The sequence below is a fragment of the Symphodus melops genome, assembly GCF_947650265.1.
Source record: "Symphodus melops genome assembly, chromosome: 4".
Classification (NCBI taxonomy): domain Eukaryota; kingdom Metazoa; phylum Chordata; class Actinopteri; order Labriformes; family Labridae; genus Symphodus; species Symphodus melops.
The window spans coordinates 29,303,619-29,321,921 of NC_136694.1; the positions used below are offsets into that span (position 1 = coordinate 29,303,619).

General features: G+C 45.2%; 2 protein-coding genes across 2 annotated transcripts; one reads left to right on the forward strand and one right to left on the reverse strand.

The window, feature by feature from the left end:
• osgn1 (oxidative stress induced growth inhibitor 1) lies at window positions 1-10,367 on the forward strand. The gene is made up of 8 exons (XM_079341659.1): window positions 1-281; window positions 4,837-4,899; window positions 5,475-5,611; window positions 5,756-5,947; window positions 6,241-6,332; window positions 6,505-6,704; window positions 6,827-7,170; window positions 7,310-10,367. Exons 2-8 carry the CDS (start codon window positions 4,842-4,844, stop codon window positions 7,913-7,915), a joined length of 1,629 nt encoding a protein of 542 aa, XP_079197785.1. The 5' UTR covers window positions 1-281; window positions 4,837-4,841; the 3' UTR covers window positions 7,916-10,367.
• Window positions 10,368-11,665: 1,298 nt separating this feature from the next.
• On the reverse strand, window positions 11,666-13,134 carry LOC306823112 (nuclear factor 7, brain-like; the record flags this gene model as incomplete). The annotated part of the gene is made up of 1 exon (XM_079342478.1): window positions 11,666-13,134. Exon 1 carries the CDS (start codon window positions 13,130-13,132, stop codon window positions 11,666-11,668), a length of 1,467 nt encoding a protein of 488 aa, XP_079198604.1. The 5' UTR covers window positions 13,133-13,134.
• Between the last annotated feature and the right edge of the window lie 5,169 nt (window positions 13,135-18,303).

The window sequence follows — 18,303 nt, forward strand, 5'->3', positions numbered from 1 at the left end:
CCCTGGGTGTGGGCGGGGCTTTGCAGGGGTGGCGAGGAGGGTACCGGCTGCGGGGTGGCTTGTGATTGGTCGGACGGCCTCCGGCTGCAGTAGCGGTATATAATCGTCAGTGTGCAGCTCGGAGCCGCAGCTGGAGGTTTGCGCAGCACATGGAGTGAAGACAGCGGGACAAAAGAGGCCGCAGGAGGAGGGAACAGGACACACACTGCTTATCCTCTCGTCTCTGGAAGCTTCTGGTTGCTGGAAGAGGACACAGGAAACCTTCATCGCCAAGAAATAGAGTGAGTAACCTTCATCTTGGGTTCATATAATAAAGAGGCGCGTGCGCATGCGGGAAATGGTGTGTGTGTGGTCAGGGGGGTTACAGATGAGTCAGAGTGGCGTCATTAAGCTTCTTTAACAGGTTCAGTAGGCTAGTGTGTGTGTGTGTGTGTGTGTGTGTGTGTGTGTGTGTTTTAGCTGTCCAGCGTGGCTGCAGGTCTGTGCTTTGACTGACGTGATGTGTAAGTCCTGCAGTTCACCGGCCGGTGGGAGAGTCCACGCTGCACGCGCACCGCACGCTCAGAGAGAGAATAGAAATGAGTCAAAGATCGTCTATTACAGGTGGAAACCATCCTATTTAAACACACTTTAAATAGATCCATTCACAGTGAAGCAGCCACTGTTACACTGTGAAGACAGACCCACGCATGAACGTGTTCATGACTCTCTGTCTGCACTCCTGCATGCTTTGAGTTTGTGAACATATTATTATAATTATGATTCATATGTGAACTGATGCAGGCGGAGTGAAAGATGAATACAGATGTTGTGTCTGTTTTCTACGGCGTCCCGAAGAGGGCAAACCATTTGACTCGGCATTCAGCTGAGTTCTCGATATCTCGACTTTCTCATCTTTTGTTCGTCGTTTTCTCTGAATCTTAAAAATCAGATAAAATCGTTTAAAACATCCGGTGTGGAACATTTTGTGCTACAAAGACTTCATGGTTCAATCTTAAACTCCCGTGTCTGAATTTAGAGAAGGAGGAACGCAAGCATGGACAAGTCAAAGGTGACTCCTGAGGGTCTAAAATAAATGCCTTTTTGACCCTTTAGGTGCACCGTAGTGTCTCCCCTGTAGTCCCAGTGATGGAAAAAGAACAACACTGCTGCGTCTCATGTGAAGACTTTCAAACATTTGACTTTCAAACGTATTTCAGCAGGAAGAAGGAAGCAATGATTACAAACGCTGTCATTGTTCTCTGTGATGTTGGGAAACGGAGCGTGTGGCTTTATTTTGAGGTGTTCTTCCAAACGGGACGAGGCCTTAAATAAGGACAGGTAAAGGTGTGTGATCAGGTGGGAAAAAAGAAAAACGACAAAATCCCCTCTTGTGAATGTGTCACCTCTGATGTTAGATGTTAAAAAGCGGTTTCTTATGTTTACTGGTTGGATCTCCTGCTCTGAGTCCAGTAATTAAAATCTCATTAGCCGTCTGGTGGTGGCAGATGGGCGGGGCAGATGGGCGGGGCAGCCTGCCTGCCTGCAGATGATTTGTGCAGATGACATATGGAGCGCTTCAGAGTATATGTATATGTGTGTGTGTGTGTGTGTGTGCTATAGGAGGGGGCGGAGTCAGAAGGGCGTTATGTAACGGGAAAGACGGCCGGCTGGAGCAACCTGAGTTTTGGTTTTGCGCAAAAAAAAAAGAGAGAAGTTAAAAAACCGAGAATTTCAGCAATTAGAGAAGAAAGAGAAGCTTCTTTTAAAAAAAGAAGAAAAAAGTGACTTTAAAAAAAAGTGACTTTAAAAAAAAGTGACTTTAAAGGGTTTCTGTGCATTTAAAGTAATTTTTCACTTTTCCAATCTGACTTTGACTTAAAGTTCGAGGGATGATCTGTGAGATCCAACACGCCTTACATCATCATCAGAGGAGGAAGTACACACACTCTGAGTGCCTGTGATTGTTTGTAATGGTTGTGGTTTGCATACCAACACACACACACACACACACACGTGTTGGCAGTCGTGCATGCACACTCACGAGGACGTGCTGTGTTATTGTCGGCGGCGTCCAGATCACATCTCGGCGTCGAAATAATAATTCACATTCACAACAGAGTTTCTGTTTCTGCCTCCTGCAGCGTGAAGAAACTCTCGTGAACGGTTAGCGAAGGTGCATCGCTCCGTACGTCAGAGGTCAGAGGTCAGAGGTCAGAGGTCGTGAAGAGGCGAAATGGACGTTTTTAAGATAATTGATGCAAACAAAAATCCAACTGTTAGCGACCTTTCAGTACGAGACGTTTAGTTACCCCCCCTCCCCCCAAAGGCAAATATAAAATACAGGTGTCTGAATAAGTTTGAAGTGAATGAAGGCAGAAGACGAAGCGTTTGATTGGCTGTCGGCCGTTGAGGCTTTTTACTGTAAATCAGGCGTTGGTCAACGTTTCCTGCCAAAGAATGAAGAAAAACCAATTATCCTGTCGAGTCCTGACGAAAACTGGGCTAGTGGGGCTGCATGAAGTCATGTACACAGTGTGTGTACAGTGTGTGTGTGTGTGTGTGTGTGTGCTCTACAGTAAACCTTCTGGCAGTGGAGCAGACTCTTATCTGGGCTTCCCGCCAACCTCTGCTCTGCACTTATGTAACCTTCTTTATCTCCACAAAGAATTTCTCTGCTTCATTCCTCCTTCCTCTTTCTGCATTTTTCTCTCTTCCTCTCTCTCTCTCTCTCTCTCTCTCTCTCTCTCTCTGTCTCCACCTCTGTTCACTCTTCACAGTATCTTTGCTCTCTCTCTCTCTCTCTCTCTCCGTCTGTCTGTGTAAGCATGACTCTGCAGTTTGTTAAACCGCCGTGCCGCTCCCGGCCTGTCCCTTCTGCCAGAGCGAGATCAGCAGTGACATCACCACCTGTGTTATGTTTCATGTCCGTCTGACACTCTGCTGCCCACCGCGGTGCCTTCAGGGACCTTCTGATTCAGGAGTTTGTTTGTTTATTTGTTTGTTTGTTTGTTTGTTTGTTTGAGTGAGGACCAGATGACTTCTCACACAGGCGCCTTCCTCAGAACTCGTCTGGCAGCAGCTGATGCGTGACCCTCCAGCTTCAGGATGTCATGAAACGTCTCTTCCTGAAACTTGGCCTTGAACGCCTCATGGATGCTTTTGATTGTTTCTTTAATCGCTGCAGAGGAAAAACACTCCAGCGTCACCATTTTGTTGGACTTGTTGTCAGTTCCCGGTCTGTTATCTGGCATCGGTGCTGTCGTGGGAACAGCGGATGTCCCGTCATCATGAATGTCCAAACGTCTCTCTCGTCCACGCAGCGCTTCATTTTACACGCCGTTATCACTGAATTCCTAATTAGTTGAAAAAGAAAACCTTTATTTTTCACTCCTCAGAGGAAGAGCGCCCGCTGACTCTGTCGTAGGCGTTAACGTCACCGTTGGACGGTCAGATTAAATGTTGACACAGGATCCGGTTTCTCTTCGTGGTCAGGTTTACCTTTTATGAGACGTTTGTGCACCTTGTGATGTAACATGAGCCGAACGCTGCAGGCCGACAGCTCGGGCTTTGTGCATCATGTGATCGGCTCTGTGATCATGTGACAAATCCATGATTCAGTCCTCGTATTTATTCTGTGTGGATTAAAGAGCTGCACGCCGCCCCCTGATCCTCGCTGGTGTTCAAGTCCTCCAGTTTTCACTTCCACTTGTTTGTATCGGGGCGGCTGTGGCTCAGCGGGTGTCTGTGGATCGAACCCCCGACAGGCGACTGACTCTACCACTGAGCCACCTCCGCCGCCGTCATCAATGGTTTCTATTGGACGATTTTCATCACCTTTTATTATCCGTTATGAAAGTGATTTTCAGACTACAATTACAAATCGTCACAAATGTGGACAATTCAGATGGATTTGAAAAAAAAAAAATGAAAAAAAAAAAAAGCGACATGTTGCAATACTCTTTTTAACCCACAGAGGGCGCTAGCTGCTCAAGATTTATACATTAATTTTATTTGAGTTTTCGGAAAAAATTTAAAGCACGTCACATCTCTTTCTTTCATCTCTGCTGGGTTGGACTCACTGTACTGAAGTCACACAACACACACACACTCACTTTCCCACACACACACACACACACACTTACTTTCCCACACACACACACACATTTACTTTGTGTGTGGTATTAAGCGTTATATCTTGTTCTCTTTGTGTCTTTGTTTGCTCGTGGTCATGTTGCTATGTTAAACTATGAGGTCAGACAGACCGGGGAAGTGTGTGTGTGTGTGTGTGTGTGTGTGTGTGTGTGTGTGTGTGTGTGTGTGTGCGTGTGTGTGTGTGTGTGTGTGTATTAGAGGTCAGTGGAAATGTACTGACTGACCGTTGAGACTCCTGATGGTTTCAATGATTAACCGCCTCCCCTTCCTCTACTTCTCCCTGTTTTACATAATGATAATAACATTTTAATGAAGGCGCAGAAACAACAAGCAGCAGATTAATAATAACAAGTCGCTGCCTTCCCGTCGTCGAGGTTTACGTATCGCTGAGTCATGCTTCAGTTCTATCAACTTTAACCACTGCTTGTAAAGTCATTCACCTTTACTCCACTTTCTCTTCTTACATAATGGTGGTAAAAAAAAACCTCGACAGCAGTGACTTTGCAGAATTATTGATGATGATGTTTTAAAGTGGACAAATTATTATTATTATTATTATTACTTTTCAAACATCAGTGTTTTTGAGCTTTATATATAACATAAAACGCTCCGTTTTAGTGTGTGTGTCTCTTTAAATGCAGTAAGCCCCGCCCCCCTGAGTTTTCCAGTAACTGACAGTATTTTATTTCTCTCTCTCCTCAGTTAAAATGGATCTTCACGATAAAGAAGTTCTCCCCGGAGAGACTCTCCCTGTGGTCATCATCGGTGAGAAACACACACACACACACACACACACACACACTATCATGCAAACTGTACGTTGCCATGGTGATTAAGTTCTCGATCATGGGACGTCTCATATTTTGCAAGTCTGACAAAAAAAGAACAAAAGCGAAGTTCCTGAAGTCAAAATGAAACGTCCAGCGCTCAGCTGGTTTCCTGAAAAGAGACCGTGTGGTTTCCATGAGTCACTGTGGCTGCTCCTCGCACGTCCTCTGAAGATGTGCTGAGTCATCGGCCTGATGAACAGGTCGGCGTGAGGTCGTGAAAGCTGCTGAGTCATGCTGCAGTCGTATCGATTCTATAGATCCTTCTGTACACGTGCAGATATGCATTTGTAACACAAGCTCATCGTGTTTCCTTTCTTACTTCTCCCTTAATTCTTTTCTATGTACAAGTCAAATTAAGCCCCCCCTCTTTTTGTGCAGGCGTAACCATAGCAACCAAGTATAAACACACGGCCATGAGATTGTCGTCCGGGGTTGTTAGGGGAACAGGAAATCTGCTCGTATTGCAACTCGGTCCCATTTTAAAACTTACCTCCCTCCTCCGTTTCCAAGGTAACGGCCCTTCAGGGATCTGTCTGTCATACCTGCTGTCGGGTTACACCCCCTACCTGTCGCCTGAGGCAACACATCCCAACCCCCTGCTGAACAGCAAGCTGGGAGAGCAGCCTCACCTGTCGCTGCTGGAGCAGGTAACACACACACACACACACACACACACACACACACACACACACACACACACACACACACACACACACACACACACACACACACACACACACACACACTCTGAAGTCAGTGTCTAGAAGTGTCCACTCTCTCTCTCTCTCAAGGATCTGGAGTACCTGTGCGAGGGGTTAGAGGGCAGGTCGTCCAATCCCGTGGCGGTGCTTTTTGACTCGCTGCTGCTTCCAGACAGCGACTTCGGATTGGACCACACGTCTCCACTTGACTGGCGATACGAGCCGGAGCGGGCCATCCCTCACCTGGTGCTGGGGAAGGGTCCACCTGGAGGAGCCTGGCATGTAAGACATTTGATTATTGATCCACTATGAGCGGACTTCTTGGACGTAGTCGTGTAACGGTGCAGGAAGTCTCACAAACAGAGCTTCTGTCTGAATATTGAATATGCAGACGCTACGATAGCGTGTGCAAACAGGCTTTGTTTCCCCGCTTATTTCCTGACGAGGACAACGTGATGTGCACATGACTCGACGAGGCGGACGTGACCGGATGAATCCACGGGAAAAGAAGATAAACGCACACGACTGATAAACGCAGCTGAGTTATTTTGTTGTGTTGTTGTTGTTGTTCTCAGGCTATGGAGGGATCAATGCTAACTCTGAGTCTGGCTAACTGGATGGAGCTTCCTGGACTCGGACTGAAGGACTGGATGAGGGAGAAGCGCAGGTTTGTCAGCAGTTTAAAGTTAATCCACCGCATGATATTTGAGGAGGTGTGGCCAAAGGGTGCAACTGATTTGAATCAAACTTAAATGCTTCTTTGCTATTTGCTAGCCCTGCTAATTGCTAATGTCGCTAACATGTCCCGCATAGTCATCGTGATGTTTATTTAATTGCAGAAATGTACGTAATGACCGTGCCACGCCAGCAGAGATCGCCTCCTACTACCAACACTACGTTTCCCGGATGTCCCTGGAGCAGAGCTTTGCCTGCGGAACCACGGTCACCACGGTAACCAGGCAGCCGGGCAACCACGACGGGTCGCCGCCCTGCTGGAGGGTGACGGGACTTCAGCGCAGAGAGGGCGAAGAGCTGGGAGGTAATTAACGTTTATTCAGAAGGGATTTTAATCTGCGTTCTGTGTAATGGCCTGCGGGGGGCGACTCGTGTAAGTAGGTTAATATTATTTTAACCACGCTTCCTCTCCTCGCCGCCCTTTAGATGGCTCCTCCGTGTCAGAGGAAGTGCCGTTCTCGCTGTTGGCCCACAATGTGGTGTTGGCAACGGGGACCCACGACATCCCTGCGAGGCTCGGCGTGGATGGCGAGTCCCTGCCCTTCGTGTGCCACTCGTTCTGGGAGCTGGAGGCGGCCATCTCTCGCGGCGAGCTCGACCAATCCTCAGACCCCGTGCTAGTTGTGGGGGCGGGGCTTACGGCGGCCGACGCAGTCTTGGCAGCGCACCATCTCAACACGCCCGTCTACCACGCCTTCAGACGCTCGGTCAACGACCCCGGCCTCATCTTCAACCAGCTGCCCAAACTCCTCTACCCGGAGTACCACAAGGTGAGAGAGGCGTTTGATGACCTCATAGATCAGGACGCCATCTTTTGGAATATCCGGAGCGGTTGTCCTGAAATTAGGAACGCGGCGATAGAAAATACAAAACCCAAACTAACCTCTCTTCGTGTTCTCTGGCCTCCAGGTTCACCAGATGATGACTCAGCAGCAGTACCAGGCGAGCACGCCACCTCAGAACCACGCCCAGAACCTTCATAACTCATCAACCCCTTCCTCACCTGCAACCTCCCCAACCTCGTCTTCATCCCCGTCCTCTTACCCGGGGTATTTGAGCTTCCCGCGCTACAAAGTCGTGGCGTTCCGACCTGACAAAAAGTGCGTTCTGGAGTCCGAGTCGGGCCATCGAACCGTGGTCCAGGTCTCCAAGGCGCTGGTTCTGATTGGCGCCCACCCAAACCTTTCTTTTCTGGGTGACAATGGGCGTCCTCTCGGTATTTACACAGAGGAGCCAATCACATGCCGGAGAAACCCAATTGAGGTTGACCCGTTCACGAACAGCGTGGTCGCAGCGGACGGACCGGGCATGTACGCAATGGGCCCGTTGGTTGGCGAGAACTTCGTCAGGTTCCTCAAAGGAGGGGCGCTGGCTATCGCTAGTGACCTCGCCAAGAGACAAAGGGAGAGGCGAGAGAGGGAGGACCGGGATTTGACCACGGAGCGGTTGATGGACAGATGGTTGGACAGAGTCGCCACACATACAGAGTCGGAGGTTTGCGTTCTGGACTCGTAGCAGGGTCGTCTGAAAGACTGAAGCAACCCGACCGGACTGATCGGATCAACGCTGACGGGTTGAACTGATGCAGATTAAAAAAGAGACGCAGAAATCCCAAAGTAGGAAAACAAAATGCGCTGCTAAGCTGCTAACACGAGAGCTGAACGACGCGACTTGCACTCGTTCGGAACGATCCGAGAACTTGCAAGAGCTGCTGTTAAGACCGACTGTCGTGATGCTCAAATCCTAAAGTCCGACAGGTCGTTCAAATAAATGCACGTTTGAGGGACTGAAGTTAAAGACTCAATGCAGCGTGTTTGGGCAACGTTAAGCTAAGTGTCAACCCTGAATGATACCGATATCCACATCTGTAATCTCAGAACCTGAAACGTTTGGGATAAATTGGTCAAAAGTTTAACTTGAACATGTAACGTAGAATACATAACTATGCACATAACATTTACTGAAGAGAGCAAATGCAGTAAAAACAAAACGCCACCAGTGCCCTCTGGTGGTCAGGGACTGTAAACGCATGTCATTCAGCAAACACGAGCGATGCAAATGTTCATCACATGCTGTGTATGCGAAGTGAAATGGATCAGCATCGATTGTAGGACTCATCCTTTTTTAAGCTGCTGTTTGGTATTTTTCTTGTTTCCAAAAATCCAGAAATGACCATATTTGGACGAAAGGTCGGCGCATGATGGGAGGAAGTGGTTAGCAAACGTTGCGTTCTTAGCTTGTAATTTAAGTTAGCTGTGATGTTGTCATGGATGCGCCCCACACACACACACCTTTTATAAAAGCACGCTCCTCGTTGCTATGGTTGCGCCTTGTCAGTCACAGAGTAGCCACTCTCTGAAGCCGTTTATTTTGATCTGAAGGTTAAAATCATCATAAACCAGAAACATTTACAGAGGTAAAGAATCCGATTTTACCACAGGTGGATTTTTCACCCAGACTCCCCCTTGTGGCCGTTTGAAAGAATGCAGGTTTTCAGCACTCCTTCTTCAGTACATATACAGTATACGCCGCCATATTTATCGATCGTACTGCTTTGACCTACAATCAAGGTGGAAGCTAGCAAGGAAAAGATTTATTGAAAAAATACCACATCAAGAGTATTTTAAATAACACACGCACAATGAACCAGCTGACTTTATATAATTTACATCCTAAAGTAACCGATAATAAGCTATAAATAAATATGACCTGATTATGATGATATTTACGCTGATGAGGAACTTAATCAGAGGAGGAAAAGGAATCTGAAAATGGTTTAAAGAGAAAAAGATGAGAAATTTCTGTTTTTTTTTTTTTTTGTTAACACTCAGAGCGCCGAGGTCATATCAATAACTTCCTGCTTCTTAATAATCTGCCAAAACGTCACACGTTGCCTCAGATGAAACTTCACGACCGGGTTTCTGCAGATCAAACTTTCCTCGACCAACACGACTCACTCACTGCTCGTGTTTTTCAAGGGGATTCTAAGGTGCTTTATCTTTTTATGTAGCGAGGATTTTTTTTTTTTTTTTTAAGTCATGTAACTGGCAACTGTACCTACCTACGATCTGTAAATGTTTCATCATAACATGATGCTTTTATACTTATACGGAAGAGAAGCGTGTTTTTGTATAATTCTTCTCATTAAACATGTTGGATGAGCCGTTGTAAAGTCTGAAGTCGGCGACACGGGGAGCTAACGGTGTAACCTCGTCTTCTGTTCACGAGTCACGAGGACCAGCAAAGTTTCTCTTTTTGTCTTCTGACGAGACGTCACGCAGGATTTATTCTGCAGCACGCATTTTAATCATCGTGCTTTCACTTCAGTTTGACACTTTTATCTACGTTTAAGAGTCGCAGTCGAGACCAGACTAACGTTGACCGAGACTTGAGACCAGAGTGCATCGAGACAAGGCCAGGACCTTTTAGGGGTCGAGACTGATGCAGGTCTCAGACCGGAGTCGGAATCAACACTAGAGGGCTCCAAGGCCGAATCAAGACCAAGACATTAAGGGATTAAGACCGATACCTAAACCTGAAACCAGAATGCTCCAAGAGCACTTTATATGACCATGAAAGAGCAGTGACGTGTGAAAGTATTCGGCTTTTCATGAAAGACTTATTTTAAATTAAAACCAACATAACGCACTTAAAAAAAACACAACTCCATGAAGCCTTTATTTTGATCTGATTTCACAAACATCACGATCGGCCTGAGAGCGCGAGCCAGCGGTGCCTTCTGAACTCGTCACTCGTGAAAGCTCATTTTTTTGTATTTGATCCATCTGAATGTCATCTTTTTATTCTGTAAAAAAAACAACAACAATCACATGCACTCTCTGTTTTAATCTCACTGTCTTTGCATCATCGTGGGTGAATTATAAACATGAACATCTTACCGACTGTCAAATCTCTGTTTCTCCACGTTTGTTCATGAGTTTCTAATAAAAGACGATTCTCCAGCTAACACGCATCGTCATGGTTTTTTCCTTGTCTGCGTTTTTATTCCACGATTGTCGAGAGTATACGTAATAAACGTGTTCATTTAAATCATGAAACGTAGATCCAAGAAATATATCAGCTGATGTCACATTTTTTCTCTCCTCAGTATGAATATCACTGTCGACCCTAAAAATCCCAAATCAGTCAAAGTTAAAGTAAGTTTGACTTCTTACACGGTTTTAAAATTTCACATTAAAATGTCGGCCATTTTGTGAGTTTTCTGCAGACCTTATTTCAAGTGCGTTTTTGTATTTCTAAATTATTTCGGGCTTGTTAGAGCCTGAAATGTAACAAAGACCTGAAATGTAACAAAGACCTGAAATGTTACAAAGACCTGAAATGTAACAAAGACCTGAAATGTTACAAAGACCTGAAATGTTACAAAGACCTGAAATGTAACAAAGACCTGAAATGTAACAAAGACCTGAAATGTAACAAAGACCTGAAATGTAACAAAGACCTGAAATGTAACAAAGACCTGAAATGTAACAACTGGTCGATGATGTAACAAAATGCTGAAACACAAACATTGTAACTTTAAATGTAACAACTTGTTACCTGTTGGGTCAGTTGTTACGTTGTTACATTGTTATATTTTTCTCCTACTAATGAAACAACTTGTAACATTTTGTTACATTGTTTATTTTTTGTTTTTTTTCCTTTTGCCACATTAACTCCCTTTTATTTATTTATTGTTTATTCTGCTTTTATTGGTCTTCATGCATGAAAATCTGAAAATGGTTTAAAGAGAAAAAGATGAGAAATTTCTGGGTTTGTTTTTTTAACACTCAGAGCGCCGAGGTCAAATCAATAACTTCCTGTTTTTAGCTCTTAATAATCTGCCAAAACGTCACACATTGCCTCAGATGAACTTCACGACCAACACGACTCACTCACGCCACTTTATTCTTTTACTATTAATCTTTTTTTAGTATATATTTAGTCTGTTGTTCTATTGTGTGCCATGCACCACCATCACTTTATTATTTAGTATCTGCCTACTTGCATATAGCTCTTCATTTATAACTATATTTATTTCCTATTTACTGCACTATAGTTCTGTTCACTGTCCACTTAAACCTTCTTTGTATTTAACTTTGTAATTTTGTACTTAAATCTTGACACTTTATTCTTTGGTGACATTGTGTTGTTGTTGTTGTTCATTTCCTGCTCTGTTTCCCTCTGAATTTACAGATAAAGTTTTTTAAAATTGAATGACATTATCAACCAGTTATTACATTTCAGGCTCCAGCAGGGCTCCCTCTAACACCACTGGGTGTCTACGAATTGCTGACACATGTAAACATAATCAACAACGTAGCCTCCATGACCCGCCAAAGCACCATGGCGGTCTTGATTTCCACCACAGGGCACGGGAAATATCTCCAGTGGGAGTGTGTTCCCAGTGCAGATGAGTGGAAACAGCTTCCCAGTGAAAGGGTGTATGAAGGTGTGGAAGTGTGTGTTGGTGTCGGGATCAGAGAACGACAGCATTCCTCTGTCAAAGTCGAGATGAACTCTGACCCTCTGGAGCGTCGCCACCGACAGGTAGTAGTGCGGACCCGGAGGACAGCAGGCTGTATATTCACCCTTAAAGAGCCGTATTCCCCACAGTCCACAGATGGAGTCTGAGTCCCCCTTCCTTTGAGTGGACTCTGCTGCCACCCCGAGGACCCAGTGAGTATTATCTCCAACTCCAACGTCCCAGCTGTGATAACCTGAGTCCCATCCCTCAGAGCCCAGGACGACGCGATAACAGTCGAACCGCTCCGGATTATCTGGAAGCTTCTGTCTCGCTCCGTGTCTCACGCTGGTCAGATCTTCAGACAGGACGAGATCCGGATGAGCCGTGTTTGGATCCAGAATCACAGGAGTGTAGGAGGCCATCTCCTTCATCTTGTTCCAGATGTTGAAGGTCAGGTTGCCCAGGTGTTTGGCCTCGTCTATCAGAGCTCCTGAGACCTGCTGTGGATCCTCCAGCAGGGGGCGCTGCTGGACTCTTTTTAATGCAGCCTTGTAGTTCTGCAGGAAGGAGACGTCATCAGCTGTGAGCTCGTCCTCTGTGACTCTGATTGTGTCTGACAGAGCTGCTATCTCTCTGTTCAGAGTCTCAATCTCCTCCTTCACTCGCTGCCTCTTGCACTCCTCCTCGGCTTTCAGAGAGAAGATCCGGTGATCCTCTTCTTCCCGGAGAAACTGGCGAAGCTTCTTAAACTGCTCCTGGATCTGCCTCTCTGTGTTCCTGGCCTGGACTTTGATGTGCTCCTCTGTTTGATTGCAGTGCATGTGGACTCGCTCGAAGACCTTCAGTTTCTCCCGTAGAGGTTTCAGATATGTCTGCAGCTCCTCTCGGCGGTGCTCGGCTGCTTCGTCGACGGGAATAAACCGGTCGCTGTTCTGTATGTTTGTGTCTCTGCCGACGACACACACGGGCAGCTGATGCTCCAGACAGAAGAGCTTCCCAGAGTTCACGCACGCGTCCTCCGAAGCTCTCTGGTCTCTCTCCAGTACGAAGGCCTCGCACAGGTTCTTCAACACCAAACTGACCTGAGGTTTCTTCTTCTTCGACGACCTTTTCTTACAGATCGGACACTCGTGGACGCCTTTCAGCTCCCACCAGTTCTTCAGGCAGTCCTGACAGAAGCTGTGGCTGCACGAGACCACGACGGGATCTCGGAAGATGTCCCGGCAGATCGAGCAGGACAGATCCTCCTCGGAGAGGGACGCCATTTTCCCCCCCCGTGTTCAAAGTGAAACTAGAAACGCACCGTGTTCAAAGCACACACGTAAATCAGTCCCTTCCTCTGGCAGAAAACTGACTTTCACTTTCACGTCGTGTGTTTCTGAAAAGATAAACTTACATTCAGCGTGTCGGGGCAGCAGCAGGTGGAAATCTTTCTGTCCTCCTCAAGTCGAAGCTTTAAGCTGTGAATCTCATCGTCTACTTTCTGTTTCTGTCTTTAAAACGACTTACATCAAATTTCCCACTTCCTGATTTATGTTTCATGTGAGTCGGCTGAGAGGTGGAGCTACAATAAGCCACTTCATGACTCTTACCGTTTGGACTTTGTGGACAGAAAGTCAGAGGAGTCACTTCATGAGAGTTTCAGAAAATGTTTTTGAGTCTGGTTGAAAATACAAGAGAACGTTTTCTCTTGTTTCCTGGACGCATGGGGAACAGGCTCGAGTTTGTTTACAGGACAGGAAGAAGAATTATTCAAATGTTTATGCTGAATGTGACTAAACTCTGAACTCTTACAGCTCCTGTTTGATTCAGACCTTTATGAGTCGCTCACTAACAGAGTCTCCGAGTTTATAATGAAGCATGCATGAAAAATAATGACTTTTAAAAATGAGTATTTTAAGAGCTGGTTCTTCCCTCTGAGTTCAGAAAGGAATCAATTAATCAATCAATCTTTATTTATAAAGCATTAATTCACAGTGTTATCCTGAGACACGTTACAGACAGCAGGTAAAGGAACTTACTCTTTGTTAACATTACAAAAGAGCAGGTTTGGTCACATTTGGTCTTTTTATTTTATTTTTTTTATTTTACACTGATGTTGCATTTTAAAAAAAACATTTCAGTAGTTCGAAGTAGTATTTAGTCAAAAGGCTCATTTTTATTGGCTCATCTTACAAAAGGCTTCCTGGAAAATCAAAACAAACTCAAACGTTGCTAAAAAGCTACAAATAGAAACAAAATGGCGGCAATAAGGAGGAAACAAGAACGAGCATTCGGTTAAAAATAAAAAGTCTAACATGTAGTTCAGACGTGGATCAGCACTGAGCAGACAGAACAGTCACAACATAACAATGTACTAAATAATGTTAAACATATTAGTCATAAAACTGCAATCTAATCCAAATATTGTATTTTTATTGGCTACATGAAAATTAAAAAAGGGACAAAGAAACGAGAGGATTCAAACAGTGGTAGGCTAAGTCTAAGTCCAGGTCTAAGTCCCCTCAGGGAGGCGCTTCAGGGCAATGAAGACAAAAACAAACAGACTGAACAAATACTTTTCTGATCGAACCCCGACAACCCTGAATTATCCACCTTCCTCTGGGACTAAAAAAATAAAATAAAATAAAACGTTTTTGTTTTTAAAAAAACATTTTTTTAAGATTTTTGTCTTTTTTTAATCTTTTTTTTTGATTTTACTGTTTTTCTGATCTGCTGTTATTTTCACACACACACACACACAAATACAGAATATCAAATTTAAAAAAAAGAAAACAGATCATATATAGATGTTTATAATAAAAGTATTAGTCACAGTAGAGTCACAGTTTTATAGAGAGATAAACACAAACATTTTGAACCCTGGATTATGCAAACGTCGGGTTGAGCTCAGGAGGCAGAACATGATTTAAAGAACAATCAGTTTTATACTTAAAAAAAAGAAACATAATAGATCAATGAAAAGAAAAACAAATGAACACAAACGTGTAACTCAAAGATGATTAAAGTGGTTCAAGCAAAAACAACAAAGCTAACGAGAGAACAAATCGATCCGGTGTAAAAAAGCAAAACAAGGAAAAGTAACATTAAAGAAGTTAATATCATTATAACGGCACATTGCCGGAAATAAACTTCTGTGTTCTATAAAAATTGAAGCGGCTGCTGTTTCTAACATGACGAGGTCAATTATTCCAACAATCTAAAGGCGGGACACGACGTGAAGAAGCTAAACGTCATTCTTTTGAGTATTGAAGGTATCTCCTTCTTATTTCATTTACATCTATTCCTCCGATCTCGTAAGAACTTTCTGGTAAAATCGCCAGGAATGCATCTCCACACATGAAAACAGGATACATCTTCTCAGTGAAGGTGTGTGTGAAGGTGTATATCTGTGTGTTGGTATCATCATCAGAGAGCAACAACCGACCTTTATCCAAGTCCAGATCCACTCGGACCCGACGCAGTGTTCCCTGCACCGGGATGAGAGCTGGAGGATTCAGTGAGGAGCTGATTTGGTATTTATGTCCATCAGCCTGTCCTTGGCACGTCAACGCCCACAACCCCGACGTAAGGTCGTTGCTTCCTCTCCTTCGGAAAGACTCTGCTGCCACACCAACAGACCAGCAATAACTCCTGCAAACACTGACCACCCAGCTGTGACTCCCTGAGTCCCATCCCTCAGAGCCCAGGACGAATTTACCTACATCAAACCTCTCCGGATTATCTGGAATCGTCTGGAAGCATCTGTTTTCATGGCTCACGCTGGTCAGACCTTCAGACACGCTGAGATCCGGATGAGCCGTGTTTGGATCCAGAATCACAGGAGTGTACTTGACCACCTCCTTCATCTTGGTCCAGATGTTGAAGCTCAGGTTGCCCAGGTGTTTGGCCTCGTCTATCAGAGCTCCTGAGATCTGCAGTGGATCCTCCAGTGGATCCTCCAGCAGAGGGCGCTGCTGGACTCTTTTTGATGCTGCCTTGTAGTTCCGCAGGAAGGAGACGTCATCAGCTCTGAGCTCGTCCTCTGTGACTCTGATTGTGTCTGACAGAGCTTCTGTCTCTTTATTCAGAGCCTCAATCTTCTCAATCTTTTGCTCCTTTTCCCTCTTCAGAGCAGAGATCCTGACCTCCTCTTCATCTTTTAGTAACTGGCGAAAGTTCTTAAACTCCTCCTTGATCTCCTTCTCAGTTTTTTCGACCTGCTCTTCGATGTGCTCTTCTGTTATAACACAGTTTTCTTTAGCTTGTAGGCTGAGCTTCAATCTCTCCTGCAGAGTTTTCACAGATCTCCGGAGAGAGAACAGTGCTGGAAAAATATAATCTGATGTTTTAAGACACCATGCCAAGAGAAATACAAGGTGACAAATAGGACGTGTTGGAGACAGTGAGATTCAAATGAGTCGAATCATTTTCATATATTCTGAAACTAAACCAAACTGTGTGTTTATTATAATGGTATTCATAAAACGTGAATTGATCTCCTCCATGCAGGCAGCTTGTGTCTGACTCCAATCTACTCATGCTGCGTCTTCCCCCTTTTGATTTGACCTTCCCAGCACCCGTAGATTCGCTTTTTTTTTTTTTTACCATAATGTTTTATTAATTCTTCTTGGAGCCGCTTCTCACCCACTCATGCACGAAGAGATACTGAGACAACAGTCATCAAGATTCAGCCTGAATACTTTATTAGAGCTTCTTGCTGTGTTTACATTTAAACAACAGTGACACCTGCTGGTTAGAGGCAGCAACTGCACTGTGAGTTTATTCAGAAGGCACTCAGAACCATAGACTGTAAAAATAACATAACTCAGAACATGATAAAAAAAAACAAAAAAAAAAACACACTTAATACATCACATATAAAGAGGACAATTCATCAGAAAAAAAAGAGATTAAAGTTATTACACCCGGTTCATTTCAGAACATTTTAAAGACCTAAAGATAAAAATGTGATTGTCAGGATACAAATAAACATTTTAACACAAACAGTGAAAACTGAACAATATTGAGACCTGAGTTGAAAACACGCCAACAAATTCATCCGTTTGTTTCATGCACGTGTCGTTTGGTCTTCTTAGTCCACACGCCGACCTTAAACACGGCGTCTTCTTCATCCCGTCGGAGCTCAGCAGTCAGGAGAATCATCTCAGACAGAACACACACACTGTGATGTTGTTCTAAATCATTATTTCATGACCCTTTAATCATGAGTCTGGTATTTTATTTAGAAGTGTGGCAGCTCGTTGCCTCTCTTGGGTCAGGACGCTCTTAAGAAAGAAAGATTTAAACGAGAATTTTCCGGTTAAAATCAACAAAATAAAAGCATCCATTCTTCATGTAAACAGCAGGACGTTTCAAAGAGTCACATGATGCAACACACTCTTCTTCACTTCTCTTCAGACGTCCTCCTCCATAATAAAACCAAACGGATCCTCCTCATCGTCACTGCTGTCAGTGACGTCCACGTGGCTCTGTCTCACAACAGGGAGTATCTCCAGTGGCGTGGGGTGTGCCGTGGTTATCACGGGAAACATCTGCTCTTGGAACTGGTGTAAGAAGGTGTGTAAGAGTGCGTCGGTGTCATGATCATAGAACGACAACTCGTGGCAAGTAAAGTCCAGATCCACTCGCACCTGACTCAGTTTCTTCTGCACCGGGATGTAATATATGGATCGTGAGGAGACTGATAAAGGCCCGGGCAACCTCATCGGTAGTTGTGGACGAGAGGGGAACCACCTCCGGCCACCTCGTAGTCCTATCTACCATCGTGAGGAGGTGAGTGCAGCCCCGGGAGGAAGGCAGAGGACCAACCAGATCCACATGCACATGATCAAACCTCCGCTCCGGCACCATGAAGGGTTCCAGTGGCGTCCTGATGTGCTGATGGATCTTAGCCCGCTGGCAGGGTACACATGCGGCTGCCCATCCCCTGACGTCCTTCCGCATGCCAGGCCAGACAAACTTTGCGCTCACCAGCCTGACAGATGCCTTCACGCCAGGGTGAGAGAGAGCATGAACGGCGTCAAACACCCGTCAGCGCCAACCTGCAGGAACCATAGGGCGGGACGGACCAGTTGAAACGTCACACAGCAATTTGGTCCCATTTTCATGGCAGGGAACCTCCACGAACCACGAACGTGTCACTGCTGTGCGCCAGGCTTGAAGGTCCTCATCTCTGCCCTGATCTGCTGCCATCTCTGCGAAATCCAGGCCCAGGTGCACTGCAGAGATAAGCACCCGTGACAGACAGTCCGCTACACCATTGTGCTTCCCCGCCACATGCCTAATGTCTGTGGTGAACTCCGAGATGGAGGCAAGCTGGCGTTGTTGTCGGACAGACCATGGCTCCGAGGTCTTACCCATAGCGAAGGTCAGGGGCTTGTGGTCCACAAATGCAGTAAAACAGCGACCTTCCAACAGAAACCTGAAATGGCGA